Consider the following 15,809-nt stretch of genomic DNA (forward strand, 5'->3'; position numbering starts at 1 on the left):
CACTAGGGAAAAAAGCAGCATAGAGAGTCAGTTCTGTGAGAAATAAGTATTACACAAACTTTGAGTGGAAGTACAGGATAGACAATACTAATGGTCATTTCCAGATGAAGTATTTGTGTTTGTCAAGTATTTTACCCACACAAGTATCCATATGACTATATCCCCAAAGACAGAATAGCAACTGAACAGAAATCAATTTCTATTGAGCAGTCACTGCACAGCCACCAGGACATCACATCTAGCAGATGAGGAGCTTACACCATTTACAGGTAAGCCCTAAAACAGGCTTATGTCCCTTCAGCCTACAAGTAATGTCTGTAGGGAAAATACAAACCTTTCTTTTACTAAAAAGTAGGTGTTGCTACAGTTATTCATAGTCAAAGACAGCCCTAAGGAAATCAATGCAAAAGAAAACCAAGACTAAATCTGAGTATTATCAAAAATTTTACAGAATGCAATTTTATGAGTGTTTTCATCTAAAACACAAATTATATTGTCTCATTACTTGCATCCCCTTCCTGCTCATTTCAACATGTTCCATTTCATGTATAATTATAAAATTTTAATGCTCAACTGAATGTCTTAAGTTATGATGAAACTCCTAAGTCTCCTAAGTTCTGAGTAAAAAATACCAATATCACCCTGATTCAAGAGGTTAAATAAGTTCTCTGTTTCTGGCTCCTTGCTAGGAACCAGGCACACACAAGATCAAGAGACAGTCACCAATTTTTTAGTGCCCTCAGATTGAAAAAATAGCTGAGTTATATGTTATTGGACTTCTCAGAACTCTGTTTTACTAATACTATTTAGAAGTTTATCTTTTATGATAAAAGCTTGAGTGGCATACATACTAATGACAATTTATATTTTCAGGTTTAAATTCTCCATAGTTACACTATAATTTCATTATTATTCATGAAGTACTTGTGCAGTTTTTTAATTTTTAACTACTGTCTGGTCTTCTACATTATGTTATTTTGACTTCTTGCATATGCAAAATACATATTTACATCCTGTTTCAACAGTATCAATTCTCAAAGTAAAAAATTCTCCCTTTTCTAAACCAGGGTTTTCCTGACTAATCTTTTATTCAATGCCTTTACTCTGAAGTGCTTCTCACACACAAAAATTCAGCATCACTAGTTCTTCTAGAATATGAAGATTTTTATGATTACAGAAAACCAAACTTAAACTGAAATGAAGACTTTACATTTAAGATTCCAAAAACTCTTTGCTCTCCACTGTGCTTTTCCTGTTCCAAGAACTTTCCCTTCAAACCTACCAAATGGCTATGTTAATTGCAAACATTAACTAATTTCAGTTAAGCAGTTTTTCATAAAATAAAATTAACAACATAGTTGTCATGCTCATTTATTTCTTTCTCAAAAATGTAAGCCTGTCCAACCTCTTTTTATCACCACTCCAAACAAAGGACACACCCATTTAAATATTAGCAAATCCTCTTTAACAAAAGACAATGACAATTAGGTTACAGGTTATCTTTTTTACACCTACATTTTAAAAGTGACAAAAAACAGAGCAGAAGATTGTGACATAATAAACTCCCTTTTGGTATCTTTGTTGTGAGTTTCCTATTAATTTAGCTACCATGGCAAAATCCAGAAGGTATAAGGTAAACACTCTGGGCAACTAATTCACAGTTAACCCTCATAATACAACTTTTGGCAGTTTTGGAGGGAGGAGGGGCTGTTTTGGTGGTGGCAGAGGGGGGAGGGAGGGAAGGGGCAGGGGGAAGTGTTTGGGTTTTGGTTGTTTGGGAAGGGGGGTCGTGTTTTGGTGGTCATTGTATTTAAGTTTTGCCTTACAAGGCAGGAGATGAAGCCAACAACATAAGTAAACAACAAACTTTCTTATGGAATGATTAAGTAGAGAGGAAATAGCTTTGTAATATTACAAACATTGCAAAGTGGGAAAGTTATCCAAGACCTGGAACCTTTTCCATCCTAAATTTGTCTTACTGAGATTAAGTGTTGGTTGAGTGGATGCAAATATCTGGAGAACACCAGTTTTAGTGGACCATAACAATCCAGCTTTTAAGTTTTACTTACTATTTTTTTCTTTTGAGATTTTAAATCTTCCAGTGCATCATCTAAAAGAAGGACAACATACATTAGTTTTCAAATATAAATAAAAGATTTCAGCACACTCTAAACACTGACTTTGCCCTCTAAGACCACGAAAAATTACGCACTGACCACTACCAATCCTAAACACCAGTAAACTTTGTATAAAATAACTATTTTATGTGGAAATAAATCACTTAAAATGCTGAAACTGCTTATAAATTATAGCCCACCGTTATTACTTTAGAGTTATAACTATTAAAAAATTTTATGTACCATTTCCTCATTAAGCAAACCAATTCTAGCCAGTGCCCTGCTCTGACCTACATTAAAACTGGTACAACAATGGACCAAATACACTTAATCTCATGAGTCAAACTACAGAAAAAAGCTTGAGGTCTAAGCATTAATATATCTGAGTATCAGATTTACTGGCTTCAGTATGTCACACAAGTCTCTTAATACATACTAGTTTCAAATGCCAGGTCAACTCTGAGCTTTAGAACTCAATGTATTGCATCCTTTCTATACTTTCAGACTACAGCAAACTCCCCAGTTTTCTAAGAACAGCTACTAGAAGGTCATTTTACTACTAAATGCTAAGAGACTGTTACAACTAGTAGGAACAGCACACAACCTCTCTAAGAGGAAGGGAAAGAAGAAAAGTCAAATGCACATGGGATTTTCTTGTAAGTTAATGTTTGCAGCTTGACAGTCATGGAAACCTCATTGTAATAAACCACCACCTAATGCAGAAGATGCTCTCTCAATAAAGTAGGTTTCTACTACATCCTTCACAGCAAGAAGAGTTTAACAATAAACTTTACAACTTTCCCCCCCTTCTCAGCTTTACTGAACACTAGCAACTTAATTCCTGTAAAAATATAGCTATTTTTACTCATTTTTTTCAGATTTCAAAGAAAGAAAAAGCTTCACAAAACTAAACCCCACCAAACTAAAAATAATTTTTTTGCATCTTTCTTTATATATAAGTAAGTATGTCATACCACTCAAAGTTACTTCAGGAACAGCATTACTTGAAAGTAAGGGAACAATTACTTGAGCTTTCCAGAATGTAGAAACTCATTTTGATAGAATAAACCTCTTTATTAAATGTGAAAAATACTAAAACTGGGCATGCACATATTTGAAAGTTTACGCAATAAAAAGGGAATTACAACAACCTGTATTAGTTAAGATAAACAGGACATGGAACAAGACCATATTTAGTACTGGGATGGACCACAGAAGATGGGCAATTCCAGAAAGTGTGCATCTTCAAATTAGTAAGGTACCTTCCCTCATCAAATTTTACACTTATATTAGAACACAGTCTTTCATGTAGCCCCACACAGACTAAGAGCTTGACATGTACTGCAGTGCAGTGTGGTATCATGCAGCCAAGCAAGCAGCAGATACAGCCAATCGTCAACCACTACTTAAGAAACTGAAACCACTTTTAGTACCGAAGTGCCTCAAACATCTTCAGGCGTGGCTCTCCACAAAGCTATGCAACCAGCTTAAAGTGTGGGTGTTTGTTTCTGATCACTCTACTTCCTGTATTCAACAAGAACCTCGTGAAACACCTGCCCCTTCAAATGTGGTCAAATGGCAATTACTGCAAAGTACTCTCAAGAAACCAATATATCTCATCTTAATTAAACCCACAGAATAAAAGAAATTCATATTAGAGAAGTCAATACCTGCAATATACCTCATTTATTTTCCCCACACTTTGGGACAGATCAGCCTAAATCTCCCTTAACAGTTGTTTTCCTGACCTGTCTTAAAAACTGAAATTCCATAATCTCTCTACATCACCTTTCCTAGAGTCTAGCTACGAATTCTCCTCATTCAGAACATGGTTCCTAAATCTGATGTATGCTGCTTATCCAGCACAGAGCTTTACAGTATTAAATAACCATCTCCAGTGACTCAATGTGTTATATTAACTCATCCCAGAATAAAAGGCTAGCTTTGAGCCACTTAGTTGCCAATTTGCTCTCTCAGCTACACCTTCTCCCACTGTACTGCTGTTAACTCTTGTACCACACATTTCATTTTTCTTTTTCAAATACAAAACTTTTATCTTTGAAGTAAAACACTTCATTTTTATCCAATCTCTGGAAACACACAGATATAATAATCCCTTTAGGCATGTTCTATCATCTATTAAAAACCTTTATACACAGGTTCAACAAAAGCACCAGACTTCCTTGAATGGTCAAAACAACAATAAAGACATTTAAGTAAACGAGAAAAGCATATATATTTTTTTTCTAATTCAGCCATGAAATGCAAATATATATTCACCTTAGAAATGAATCACACAGCACCACAGAATAGATGGACAATTTTATTTCTACATAAAAAGGTATGTTCGGTGCTTGCATATCAAAACACAAACATTAAGTTTAAGAAAAATTCCAAAAGTGATGTTTAACTCGTAAGCTGTCACAAATTAAATACATCATGCTGTTCTGCAAGTCATAAAACACAGTGCAACACTGAGGTTTTCCTGTATTATTGCTCACATCACCATGAGATATTGTTGCAGGCTGGACTGCTTTCAAGGAAAGTCTCAAATGAATTCTAACTACTGCAGACAAGTGCCACAGATGTTGTTTTTAAATAGCATGCAGATTTATTCTAATGCAAAATTTAACAACTTTTTATATATATTTGAACACCTGCATTATTTTTTGGTTTTGTTACATGACTTCCAATTTTCCTTAGCTCTAAAAAAAAAGCAGAAACACACCTGTTTATACCTTTCCCACTCAGGAAAAAAAGCATGCTTTGGAGAACTTGTGAGAGAAAAGCTATCTCGAAAAATAAATTAAAACATCTCCTATAAATCTCTTCTCTTACACATAACAGATTAAGACTGCTGGGATACTTGCAGATGCAAGTATCAAGGGAACTACTACTATTGTTTATATTTCCTTTCCCCTCGCTCCCACTTTTACACTATCTTTTATTCCATTACACTTTGACACATGCAAAGACGGGAGAAAGTTACCACAATTTTATAAGTGAAGTGAAAAGTCAAGCAGTTTCCTTCCTGTTCTTTCAAGAACCATGTGGTAGAAACAAGTTCAGCTAATAGTACCCATTTCAGTACCAACTAAAAGACTACCTTTGTCTTCCTGGAAGCCAAATGATCAAAACCATTAGCAAGCATCATTCTTATCTAGCTCCATATTCTTAAAAAAAAAAATAAATACTTACTATTCCTTTCTGTCCGTTTGGAAAAGAAGAAAATGAGCAGTGTTCTTATAAACCAGATTCTTTAAAACAGAAAGAAAAATTACATTAATTTAAATAAATTACAGTAAGTATTACTGAAGTCATTTAGCAAAGAGAACACTTATCGGATGAGATTTTATTTTGAAAATACGAAGAACAGAAATCTTCAAACAATATTTATATAAAAACCTAAAAATTAAATTAGCATCTTGTCAAGACATCAACATTGCTCTAAATAAAATGCTCTTTTCCATTAAAATTTAACCAAGTATTACTAAAGGTACAAATACTAAGGCAGCAGTTGCAAGTAACATCATCACTTATTAAAATGTTCAGCTGAAAATTACACAGTCATCACTTCTTATTTGATAGATTTATTATTCATGTTATCCAGAAAACCAAGCTTATAAGCTAAGGCCCAAAATTACTACCTGGGAGATCTGCAGGAAGAATTCAATACCAATGAAAACCATGAGATACAGCTATTGTACACTCTCCAAGCAGAGTTAACTGACCTGAGTCCTGGTGATTTTACAGAGCTCTGAATCCACTCAGTTTATGTAGGGTTTCAGCTGACTTAGCTCAAACAACAGAGTAGTTTATCTCAAGATAAAGTCAAACTGATCTATGACCATGTTATAGAGGTCTCTCTGCAATCATCATGACTTCATCTGCTTTAAAGTTTAGAATTGCTTATAATTAGGTTGACACTTTTCCTGGTAAGTTATTCAGCCTAAGCCAAGCAGCAAACTTCATACTTCAAGCCACTCCAAGGATCTTATCCAAACCCCTCCTAATGTCAAGCATTAAATAACAGAGCCTAAATTAGCAATGTTCTGTTTAAGAAAAAAAATCTTTTGCGTTTATATAATGGTTCCCCAGTTCAAAATGCCTTCAAGTACTAACACAACCTGAGTTAGGCATGTTAGATGAGGCAACTGGAATGTGAGAGTAACCTATCGAATGTAAGAGAAACAGAGAAAGAAGTTTAACTATTCCAGGTTCAAAAATATGCTATAGTAACTACTCTGAGAATACAGATGGGTTTGTCTGCTTACATATTGCAAAATGTGTCTTCATAAAGTATCAGAAGAAATAAATGTTTACAGGGTTTGAATTGCCTTAAATACCAGGTTATATAAGAAAAAAGCGTTATTTCTTTTTTAATGTATGTTAAAGAGTCTTCTACCAAAAGCTGTATTGTAAGTTAATAGATATGGCAGGACTTCATGAAATAAAAAAACATTTCCTCTTTAAGAACTTTGAGGTGAAAGTTTAATAGCAGACCATTTCAGACCAATTTTACAAAATAAAACCATATTTCTCTGAAAATCGGAATACGCAAGATTAAACAATTCAAATAAAAATCAGTTCAAGAAGAGCATCCTTCTAACATGCTAACATATTTATATTTCTTCAACTTTTCAGATATTTCAACATACATTTAAAATTAACCAAGTTATATTCCCAAAACTTAACTTCCTCTACCAGCATCAGGAACTTGCTGAGACCCTGAGGGACTGACCTAAGGCAGAAATAAGTTGGTGACTGACTGCAAGCTGAAAAAGGCAGACATATTCCAGTTTGATTAGGGCTGAAAAATCTCTAGAGCTATTACTGGGTGGCACCAGGCATTCAGCATGGAGTCACCTCTTGACCGAGCACAAAGACAAGCTGGCAGCTGCTTGCCATTCATATCTGCCAAAAAAAGCTGAAAGGGAATAGCTTAAGAAAAAAAAAAATCTGATAAACAGTTGTAAGTCATAGAGAACAACAGTCTAATTCTAAATGTTAGTAAGCCAATATCCAAGTTGGAATTTTACAGAGTCATACTGAAAAAAAGCAGAATTGGAAAGACAAACTAGACAATAAAAATCCAATGTGAAAATTCACACCACAGCACTAGAAGTCATCTCACCTTCAATGACAAAAGTTTTCATTTCTACACTAATCCTAACACATCTATGTGAAAGAGGGCTGGTAATACTTTCTCTTCTACAAGCCTTTCCTATTAGCATGAGCAAACCTCGCACACTCACAACAAAGACTTTGGAATGCTTGTCCTTAAGAACAAAATCAATTCATGTTACTGCCAAAGATTAATTTGAGCTCTAATTTCTATATTAATCCTTTCCAGTCAGGATTCTGCTGTCCATGTATCTTCTCCACAAGATTCCACAACAGCATATTAGTACATTATGCATAACACCATATGACATACAAAAAGCATCTTTAAGTTGTTTTTTTTTTCCATGTTATGCTAACCCACACTAATCAAACTTGCAAAGCCTTAAATACTTACATTTTACTTTGCCTTTAAAGATAAAGCTAGGGCACTGACAAGTCATGTTTTCATATAAAGACGCTGTACAAATATGGACAGTATTTATAACGTTCATTTCAGCAAATTAGTAAATGCACTGTGCTCCCCAACGGTAAAAAAGATGCTCAGTAGGCTGCTTTCCCCTCCTTGATCTGAGGGAAGAGGAGGCAGCAAAGCAGCTCTTTAGTGGGAGCCCATTTTGTTACTTTGGAAAAGTAGCTTTCTTAGAAAACAAAAGCCACTCATCAGGATGAGCAGCTAATCAGCTCAGCGGAACAAAAATGTTAACAATACTTTCTCCTGTTCACATCCACTGAAGCCTGGATATTTCATTATTGAAGTAAATAGTCAATGATTTTCCAGAAAAACAGCATATTATATAAAACTAGTCTTCAACATACTTAGGTTGATGACCTTTCAAGTCAATTCTGTGTTAACACATTTACTTTAATAGGTAACAGTAAGTTTCTCCATTCGTTCTTGTATTTTCCCCTGTTTTATATGTTACATTTTATCTACAGGTGACATACCTTAGGTTACTTTCATATAGAGATGTTACTTTCCAACTAGCAGTAAAAAAAAAAACCCAAGATAATGCTCTTCTGCTTATACTACATTACCTTGCAGCTGCTCAGATATAGGTCTCTCTCTAGCCCTAGCATAATTTTGATAGGCCAAGTAACTTTAGATCCTATCATCTTTTGATGATAAGACTTAGTTCCAAACCCATGAGAGACATTCCCCACAAAGAAAGTGTCTGCCTAACTATTTGGATTTATTTTAGAAGAAAAAATTCAGCAAGTTATGATATCTCAAGGATTGTCAAAGCAAACCCAACCCCCTGCTGAGATGTATTTTCCATCTCCTTTTATCAAACAGACAGCAGTTAGAAAATAAAAAAGGCATATTTACTTACATGAATGGAAATGCAAAAAATGGAAGTGTCATTGTCAACCTTGCTGTCCATTCGTCAGGAAGACACCACAAATATACAATTAAGCAAGTAACAAGGTAAAGGAGTGAGGAGTAGAGAAGCAGCCCTCCAACCCATAGTTTCTGTAGCCTCTGATTTTTTTCTCTGAATTCTTCTAACGTCTGTATTTCCTGTAAATAAACAGGGTTCAACCTTATTAGTGAAATTAGTAGGTGGTTTTACTAAGCTGCCTTTAAATGTTTGCTAAAATCAGCCCTATCAATCTGATACTTGATTAGAATAAAGTCAAGCAGCTTTTTGATAAATGACAATATTTGCCCAAAGATAACTTCCATAGCATAAATACACCACGCTATTAAGATTATGATATGGGCTACCTGCACTGTATTAGCAATTGGAAAGAAATGTTACAAATCAGCACTTTTTCACAATTGTAATGTATTAGTATATCTGGGAGGGACAAGTGAAAAATGCTACTACCTTATGAATGGCAATCTTTACAATGACATAAATCAATGCTAACCATACTCTGCATCTTAAAACTTTCATCAGGCACCTGTGGAATTTTAAATGCCTCTAATGCTTTACTACTAACATGGGAAATTGCTGAAACATCTCCATTATTTCATGTGTTTTCCTCTCAGTACTTTCCTCACATTAAGAGTGAAATCCTGAACATCTGTATGATGCTTCTGGCATATTAATAAGTGAGTGAGCAACGCTCTGCTGTGTTAACCATTTTGACTGTATTTCAAGTGACAACAGGAGTACTCATATTTTCATCATAAGGAAAACAAAAAATATCAGCAGCATACTTCAAAACAGTTAATTTCCCCATAGAGTACAGATATCTGTCACAAATGCTGGCAAAAACTGAACCATCTATTCAGTTATTCTGCCCCTAACCTTACTTACTTCTATCACAGTTACAACTTCTACACATAAAACCATACATTGAAGCTTTTCTAATCAACCTGATGAACGGAACTTAGTATTAGTGACATTTTCCATGACATGGGACTTTAACCACTAGTGATAAATAATTGTGTAATCAAGGCAGCTTCACATTCATTCCTATTTCAAGCTCTCTAAATAAATAGTTGAACTGTAGTTTCTCACTATTTATTATACAGTATGGGTATTTTTTAAATGACTAATAGTAAGGGGGGAAAAGGTAGCAATTCCTCTGAAACTCAGAATCTCTAGTACTGGAATAACTAACAAAATAATTTAAAATTTCATTACAGTGTTTTGCTTAATGTGAAAGAAATACATGGCCAGCAAAAGGGATGCATATTTCTTTAAAAAAAAAAAATCAAACAAAACACCAAAAAGCAAACACATACCTTATCTATTTTTTCTAATACTTCTACAGTGGATGGCTTTGCCTGCTTACAAGAGAAAGAACAAAGATATTAATCTCACTTTTTTTAAAAGTCAGATTTTTGAGGATTACTGTACATTAACAGTTTCCTAACAAAAAGACATTCATAATAGATTAATAAATTATCTGTTTTACATAAAGGTCAGAAGTTTTCCTACTTTAATAGTGACAAATAGAAGGGATTATAATCAATCACTATTTTAGAGTTGGTATTACTCTTAACTGAAGGTTCCTCTCCTACATCACAAAGGATGAAAACCTATAATGCACATACACCAATAATGAATGTGTGGGTGGGAAGCAAAACAAGAACAGAATTGATGAGTGGAGGAAATAGGCAAAGCAAAGAGAACATATAAAGGAAGCCCTAACCTGAGTACTTCAGCTTTTTATTACTCTTCACTAAGACACATGGTCTAAATAAATCATAAGCAACTGTAGATAAATGTTATCTCCAGTAAAATCCCCTTAGGAGCAACTTGAAATCCACCTTCTAGGAAGCTTTCCTAATTCCTGAAAACTATCAAGCCATAATCTTTCCCCACCCTTCACACCACAAATTCAAAAACCACAGCCCACACCGCATCACCATGAAAATGAGTTTCCCTTACACAAAACTCATATTTCACCTAAACTTTCATCTTTAAAGGAGTTTTGTATGGGAAGCTCAAAAGTCAATTGCTAATAAGCAAAGGCAAACCTAGACTCAAACAAATCACACCTGCCAGGAGAGTAGTCAAAAATCTCATGCCTCTTCTTCCTCATAAACTCAGTACACCCCTCAATAACATACAAGCCAACAAAAGCAGATAGGAAGACAGACTTGTACAGGTGTAAGTAGCTACCAAAATATGTGTTAAAACAGAATGATATTCCACATGTATCTCATTTTGACCTAAAAAAGCCACCAATCTTTCAAGTCACAGATGCTGCAGTATCTATCCCGCTGAAGGACCACAAAACTATTCAGACTTACAGAAGGAGTTAAAACTGAATTTTTATAAGTTAACCAAGCCAGTGCCAGACTGATACAGCAAAGGAAATAAAAGACAACAACATAGTTTCACAGTTTAGTGATTTGGAGAGAATACTTCTGGATGTGGGATGTCTCACTACTGGATTTTTAAATTACATTAATAGGAAAAGTTTAGCACTAACAGTCAAGCAATAGGCATTAAGAAACATGCCCTAGGTACTCCCATCTTCTAGACTAAAGAAGATTATCCTGTTACACGATTTTACTTACCCTCCATCTTGAAATCAATCCACCCATCTTCAATTGTGGACAAATGTTGGCAGAGCTATCAATCTTCTACGAGAATTCACAGCTAGAAATAAAGCATTAAGCACTTAGGAGCAATCTAATAGCATATTGAAGATTCACAAATTCATTTCAACATCTAAAGAAATCAAAATATTGCATAAAGCCATTTTCTAGTTATCTACCTATGTGTTATTTTTACATCCAGCTTTTTGTTTCAGAGGTCATCTTGCAAGCCAGTTGATCAGCCCTGATGAGGCCAAACTTATTTTTACTTTGGAAATACTTAATCAGGTTGGAGTCCTCAAAAACAGAGACACAAAATTACTGCTAAAAGAGCCATCAAAACCCTCCAGCAGAACAACAATTTTAAAAACTTACTATCGAGCAGGATTATTTAAGAAATTGATTTCCAGTTATTTTCTCTGCTGCCCATAAGCATAACTCAGTGTTCCTTTTCAGCTGTCAGTCCAGGTATCCAGCAATAATATCCTACTGTTTGTGAGAAAATTTATCAAATAAATCTACTTCCTTTTTACGCCATCATCAAAAAGAATGTACTGGACAGCACTATTGTTGTTCTTTGGTATGATCTGTTTTAAGTTCAAATAATCAGGTTCAAAGAGATTTCACTTGCTAAATGAAAGCAGTACATTGGCAAGTCTTCCCTGTACACAACCCACAGTGCATTATCAGCACACCAAATGACTCCGACAGTTCCAAAGGTGCAAAAGTAGCTCACCTCACCCTAAGCAAACCTGGAACCCTTGAACAACACTAATTCAATGACCTAGGTCTAAGTTCCTGAAACAAAAGTGTAGCAACTTTCTACCAGAAGGTACTTGGAATCAACTGACTTTGAACCTCAGTGTAGCAGAATTTCTTTCTGCTCATCTAATTTACAAGTTTTTTACCTAGTGAATGAAAAAGTAATCAGTTCCTAACAACGCCAACAGTAAACTGGGGGTTCACCAACCGAGGTTCAAACCTTTTTCATTCTAGAATGAAACAGACTTATTGAAACAAAGCACTGATCTAGCTGGGCACACATATAAGTGATTATTATCTTGTTTATTAAGTTACCTTCAGCAAAAAATCCAAATATGTTTTCAAATTGTCTGTCTAAGGCTGTTAGAACAAATTAATATAGACCACTCACTAGCAGGAACACTACTGTAGTATGGTAACCTCCTCACCTTTTAAGAAAGTCAAGGCTTCAGAATCCAGAACTAGAGGCCCTGTAATTTCAGAAACCAATCCTTAAAAATAAGGAAATCCGTATTTGAAGTGCTGCCAAAAGGAAGCTATAACAGATGGGCAAATTAGCTCTGCTGCTGCCGAATTACCAGCACAAAGAGGTGAGCTACAGAAAAAGCACTATTACCCCTTGGGCTCTTGAGCAAATTCTCAAAATAATCACTACTACAGCAACTCACCTCAGTAAAACAGCAGGTTGGGGTTTTTTCAAACACACAACCTAACACAGAGAATGTTACACAGTTGCCCCTTTGCAGATACAAGTGAGCTTTTGCACCATGGTATTGCAGTAGATGTGAGCAGACACTTTCTTCCCAACTATTTCTACAGAGACAGATAGCTTTCCTATTGTTTTGTAATAAAAACACAGCCAATCAAGAAGTCTGTAAAACTAGCACGAGGCACCCAAATCTAGTTTGCTCCCCTAGCATTGCCACTACTGTTAGGAGCAATGGTACCTCTCAGTCATGGACATAAGTGACAGAGATGCTCATGCAGTCTTTGTGTGTGCCACTTTCCTTCAAGCCATAGTTTGAGAACATCTGCGGTAGAAGTGTTACAGGATCTTCTGAGCACAAGTTATCCCTGAGATATTGGTTACACCAACTTTTATCAATAACACATTCACAGTGCTATTTCTACACAAGTGTTTTTAAAATAGCTGGAAAATAGGTGGAAGACAAACAGGTCTGACAATTGTCACTGTACATATGATTTTACGAGAATTATGATGATGACAGGCTTTATATGCGCTGCTCTGCAAGTCAGTAATACTCCCAAAACCCTTCCCCAAAGAGGTATTAAGGGATTAGGGCCACTAGATGCACATTTACAGTTCGGTCACTGAATCCTTAGTTCGGAGATACAGAATTTTTTACGATTTCTATGGAGTGCCTCAGATGTTTTCCTTTCTTTCCTCTTTTTTTTGACACAACAACACAAGTTGTCTTCAACGGCTTCAAACTCTCCTCCTTCTTCCTCATCTACCACTCCACATACCTATCCCTCACATAATAACCATTCATGGCAAGAGTTCTCCTTCCACAAGTTGCTTGCTTCCCATGATCTAACCAACAAATAATTAATTACATAGCACTTTTCCCACTCTGAAGACTACACTTCTTTAGCACTGAGCTGTGCATTCCACTCACTAAGCACTACTGCAATTGGACTTACTTCCACAAACATTATCACTGATTTAATACACAAGTAAAATAGCTGCAATATTCCCTAATCCGGGGCTTAAAACAGACAATAAAATTGTTAAAAACCACTTAATATAGAAGCTTAAGAAAACACTACTACCAATTCTATTACCTGACTCTCTCAAAAAAAAAATTATTTCTTGATGGGAGCTCCTCTACTCCCAAAACATGTAAGTTATTAAAAAGCAAAAGTGCCAGACTAAGAGTACCACAGCAGAAAAAAACGTTTCTCTTTGAAAGAGGGATGAATCATGCTTGATTACGGAAGTCATCCACCAACCCATCCACCAAGAGGGAGAAAATAGTTTGATGATCTCATTTCACTTTTATCAAGTCAGTCTCAAATTTCTTCAAGTTTGTTGATAATGCTTTAAGATTAAAAGCTCTCAAAAAAATCAGTCTCCCAAGTAAATTTTAATAACTGACATGCTGAAATTCAAGACTCAGTAACGTCAAGAGAAGACATATTAAAAGGAAAAAAAGGAAGTTAGAAACTTGTCATCAAGGCCTTGTGTACAGACATACGGACCTTTCCCCTGAAGGAATGGGCAATGCTTTTTAAATGAGGGGTTTTGTAAGCTTAGTGACTTCATTTTATGTAAATATTTTTAGATATTTATCACTACAAAGAACACAAGTTCTACCGTTCAAATTGAATCTCCAGTTCTCCCACAATTTACTGACCTCAGAAACCTCCAGTGGGACCATAAAATTTCTCCAGCTAGGAGTGCCGAGGGCAAGGAAACAGGCAAAACAAAAGCAAAAGCATCACCCAGCACGTACTGCTGGCCTGTTCTAGGTCCTCCCAGTTAAAACACGACACTGAACTTTTTTCCCATTTAAACTAGGCTTTCAGCTGTTCCTGTTCGGAAGCAGCCTAGAGAGGTCTTACGCTTTGTAGAGCCTTAATTAAAAAGGCAAATTAGTTCCCATATGGGCTGCACAGCGGTGGAGCGAGGAGTGGCTGGGTCAGGCGCTGTTTCTGAAGCCCAGCCCTGGTGCGAAGCCTGCGGCCGCCGGGGCCGGGGGATCGAGCGAGCCCCAGGCACGGCGGGCGGGCGGAGCTCGGGGGCGGCCCCGGCCGGTCCCTGGGACAGCGCACGGCGCCGCCGCACCGCCGCACCGCCGCACCGCCGCGCCCGGGCGGGCCCAGCAGGGCCCCACCGCCCCCTCCCCGCGGCCGGCGGCTCCCTCCCCTGAGGCTGCACCCCGGCCGCCGCCCGGCTGCCCATGGCGAGGAGGGCGAGAGCACCGGCCGCCCTGCTGCGCTTCGAGCCCCGGCTCCGGTCACAGGGAGCGCCGGGCGCCCTTCTCCCGCCGCCTCGCCGGGGCCGGGCCGGGCATCCCCCGCAGCACGTACCTGCCGCGGGCCGGGCCGCGCATCGCCGCCGCCGCCGCCGCAGGAGGGGCCCCGCCGCCCGCGCGGTGCTCCCATCAGGCCCCGCGCGGCCCCGGCAGCCAATCAGCGCCGCTCTGCCGCGGGGTGCGCAGGGGCGGGGCGGGGCCGGACGCACTGTGGGGCGGGAATGGCGGGAGCGGCCGCAGCGGCCGGGGAGGGTTGGGCGGTTGTACCGTGCGGGACCGGACCGTGCTGTGCCCGAGCGGCCGCTCCCGCCGCGCCTCGAGGCCCGGCCGGGGCGGTGTCACGGTGCCTCGGGTGGCTGTGCCCAGGAGAGTCGAAGCGGAGGCGGTCAACGTCCTCCTGCGGCTCTCGCTGGTCCCTGTTCGCAGAAAATAAAGGTGTTTTAACGCTAAAACCGAGGAACATGAGGGTCAGGCTGTCATGTGGGGGGTTGCCCCGGCCTCTTGGCGCTCTGCAGATGAAACGGTGCTGACAAAGGCGGCGTGCTGGGCGTGTGCTCTCCAGGCGGACGCTGGAGTCCCCTGAGGGTCACAGCAGGGGGATGCTCTCACTGTCCCTTTCGTTCCAGTCGGCAAATGTTGAACGTCTTTGGAGAGAAGCAGAACTCTGTACTTTAATTTACATTACTGTAATAACAGCGTTCCTCTCCCTTGGTCCTCTATCAGTTTTCTTAAGCGGCTGACACCCACCACTTGCCTCATACCGAAAAAACAGAGGAACAATGAACACTTGCTCTGTTTGCACTGTGT

The 15,809-nt window shown here is 38.1% G+C and overlaps 1 protein-coding gene across 4 annotated transcripts in view; it reads right to left on the minus strand.

The window, feature by feature from the left end:
* Positions 1-15,109, minus strand: part of LNPK (lunapark, ER junction formation factor) — a 46,574-nt gene extending 31,465 nt beyond the window's left edge. For 2 of the 4 annotated variants that reach the window (XR_003543121.2, XR_005566028.1), the window contains exons 1-6: positions 15,058-15,109; positions 11,221-11,302; positions 9,937-9,981; positions 8,573-8,760; positions 5,316-5,374; positions 2,070-2,110 (exon numbers count right to left, since the gene is read on the minus strand). Coding sequence is in view for 2 of the 4 variants with exons in the window: in XM_027733654.2 (XP_027589455.1) it covers positions 2,070-2,110; positions 5,316-5,374; positions 8,573-8,760; positions 9,937-9,981; positions 11,221-11,247 (360 nt within the window). In the remaining 2 variants the exon portion in view is untranslated. The remainder of the gene's footprint in view (positions 1-2,069; positions 2,111-5,315; positions 5,375-8,572; positions 8,761-9,936; positions 9,982-11,220; positions 11,303-15,057) is intronic. The other 2 variants (XM_027733656.2, XM_027733654.2) reach the window with 2 other exon arrangements.
* Positions 15,110-15,809: the final 700 nt, after the last annotated feature.

Source organism: Pipra filicauda, unplaced genomic scaffold, assembly GCF_003945595.2.
Source record: "Pipra filicauda isolate LSUMZ 115617 unplaced genomic scaffold, ASM394559v2 scaffold5_size6683894_pilon, whole genome shotgun sequence".
Classification (NCBI taxonomy): Eukaryota; Metazoa; Chordata; class Aves; order Passeriformes; family Pipridae; genus Pipra; species Pipra filicauda.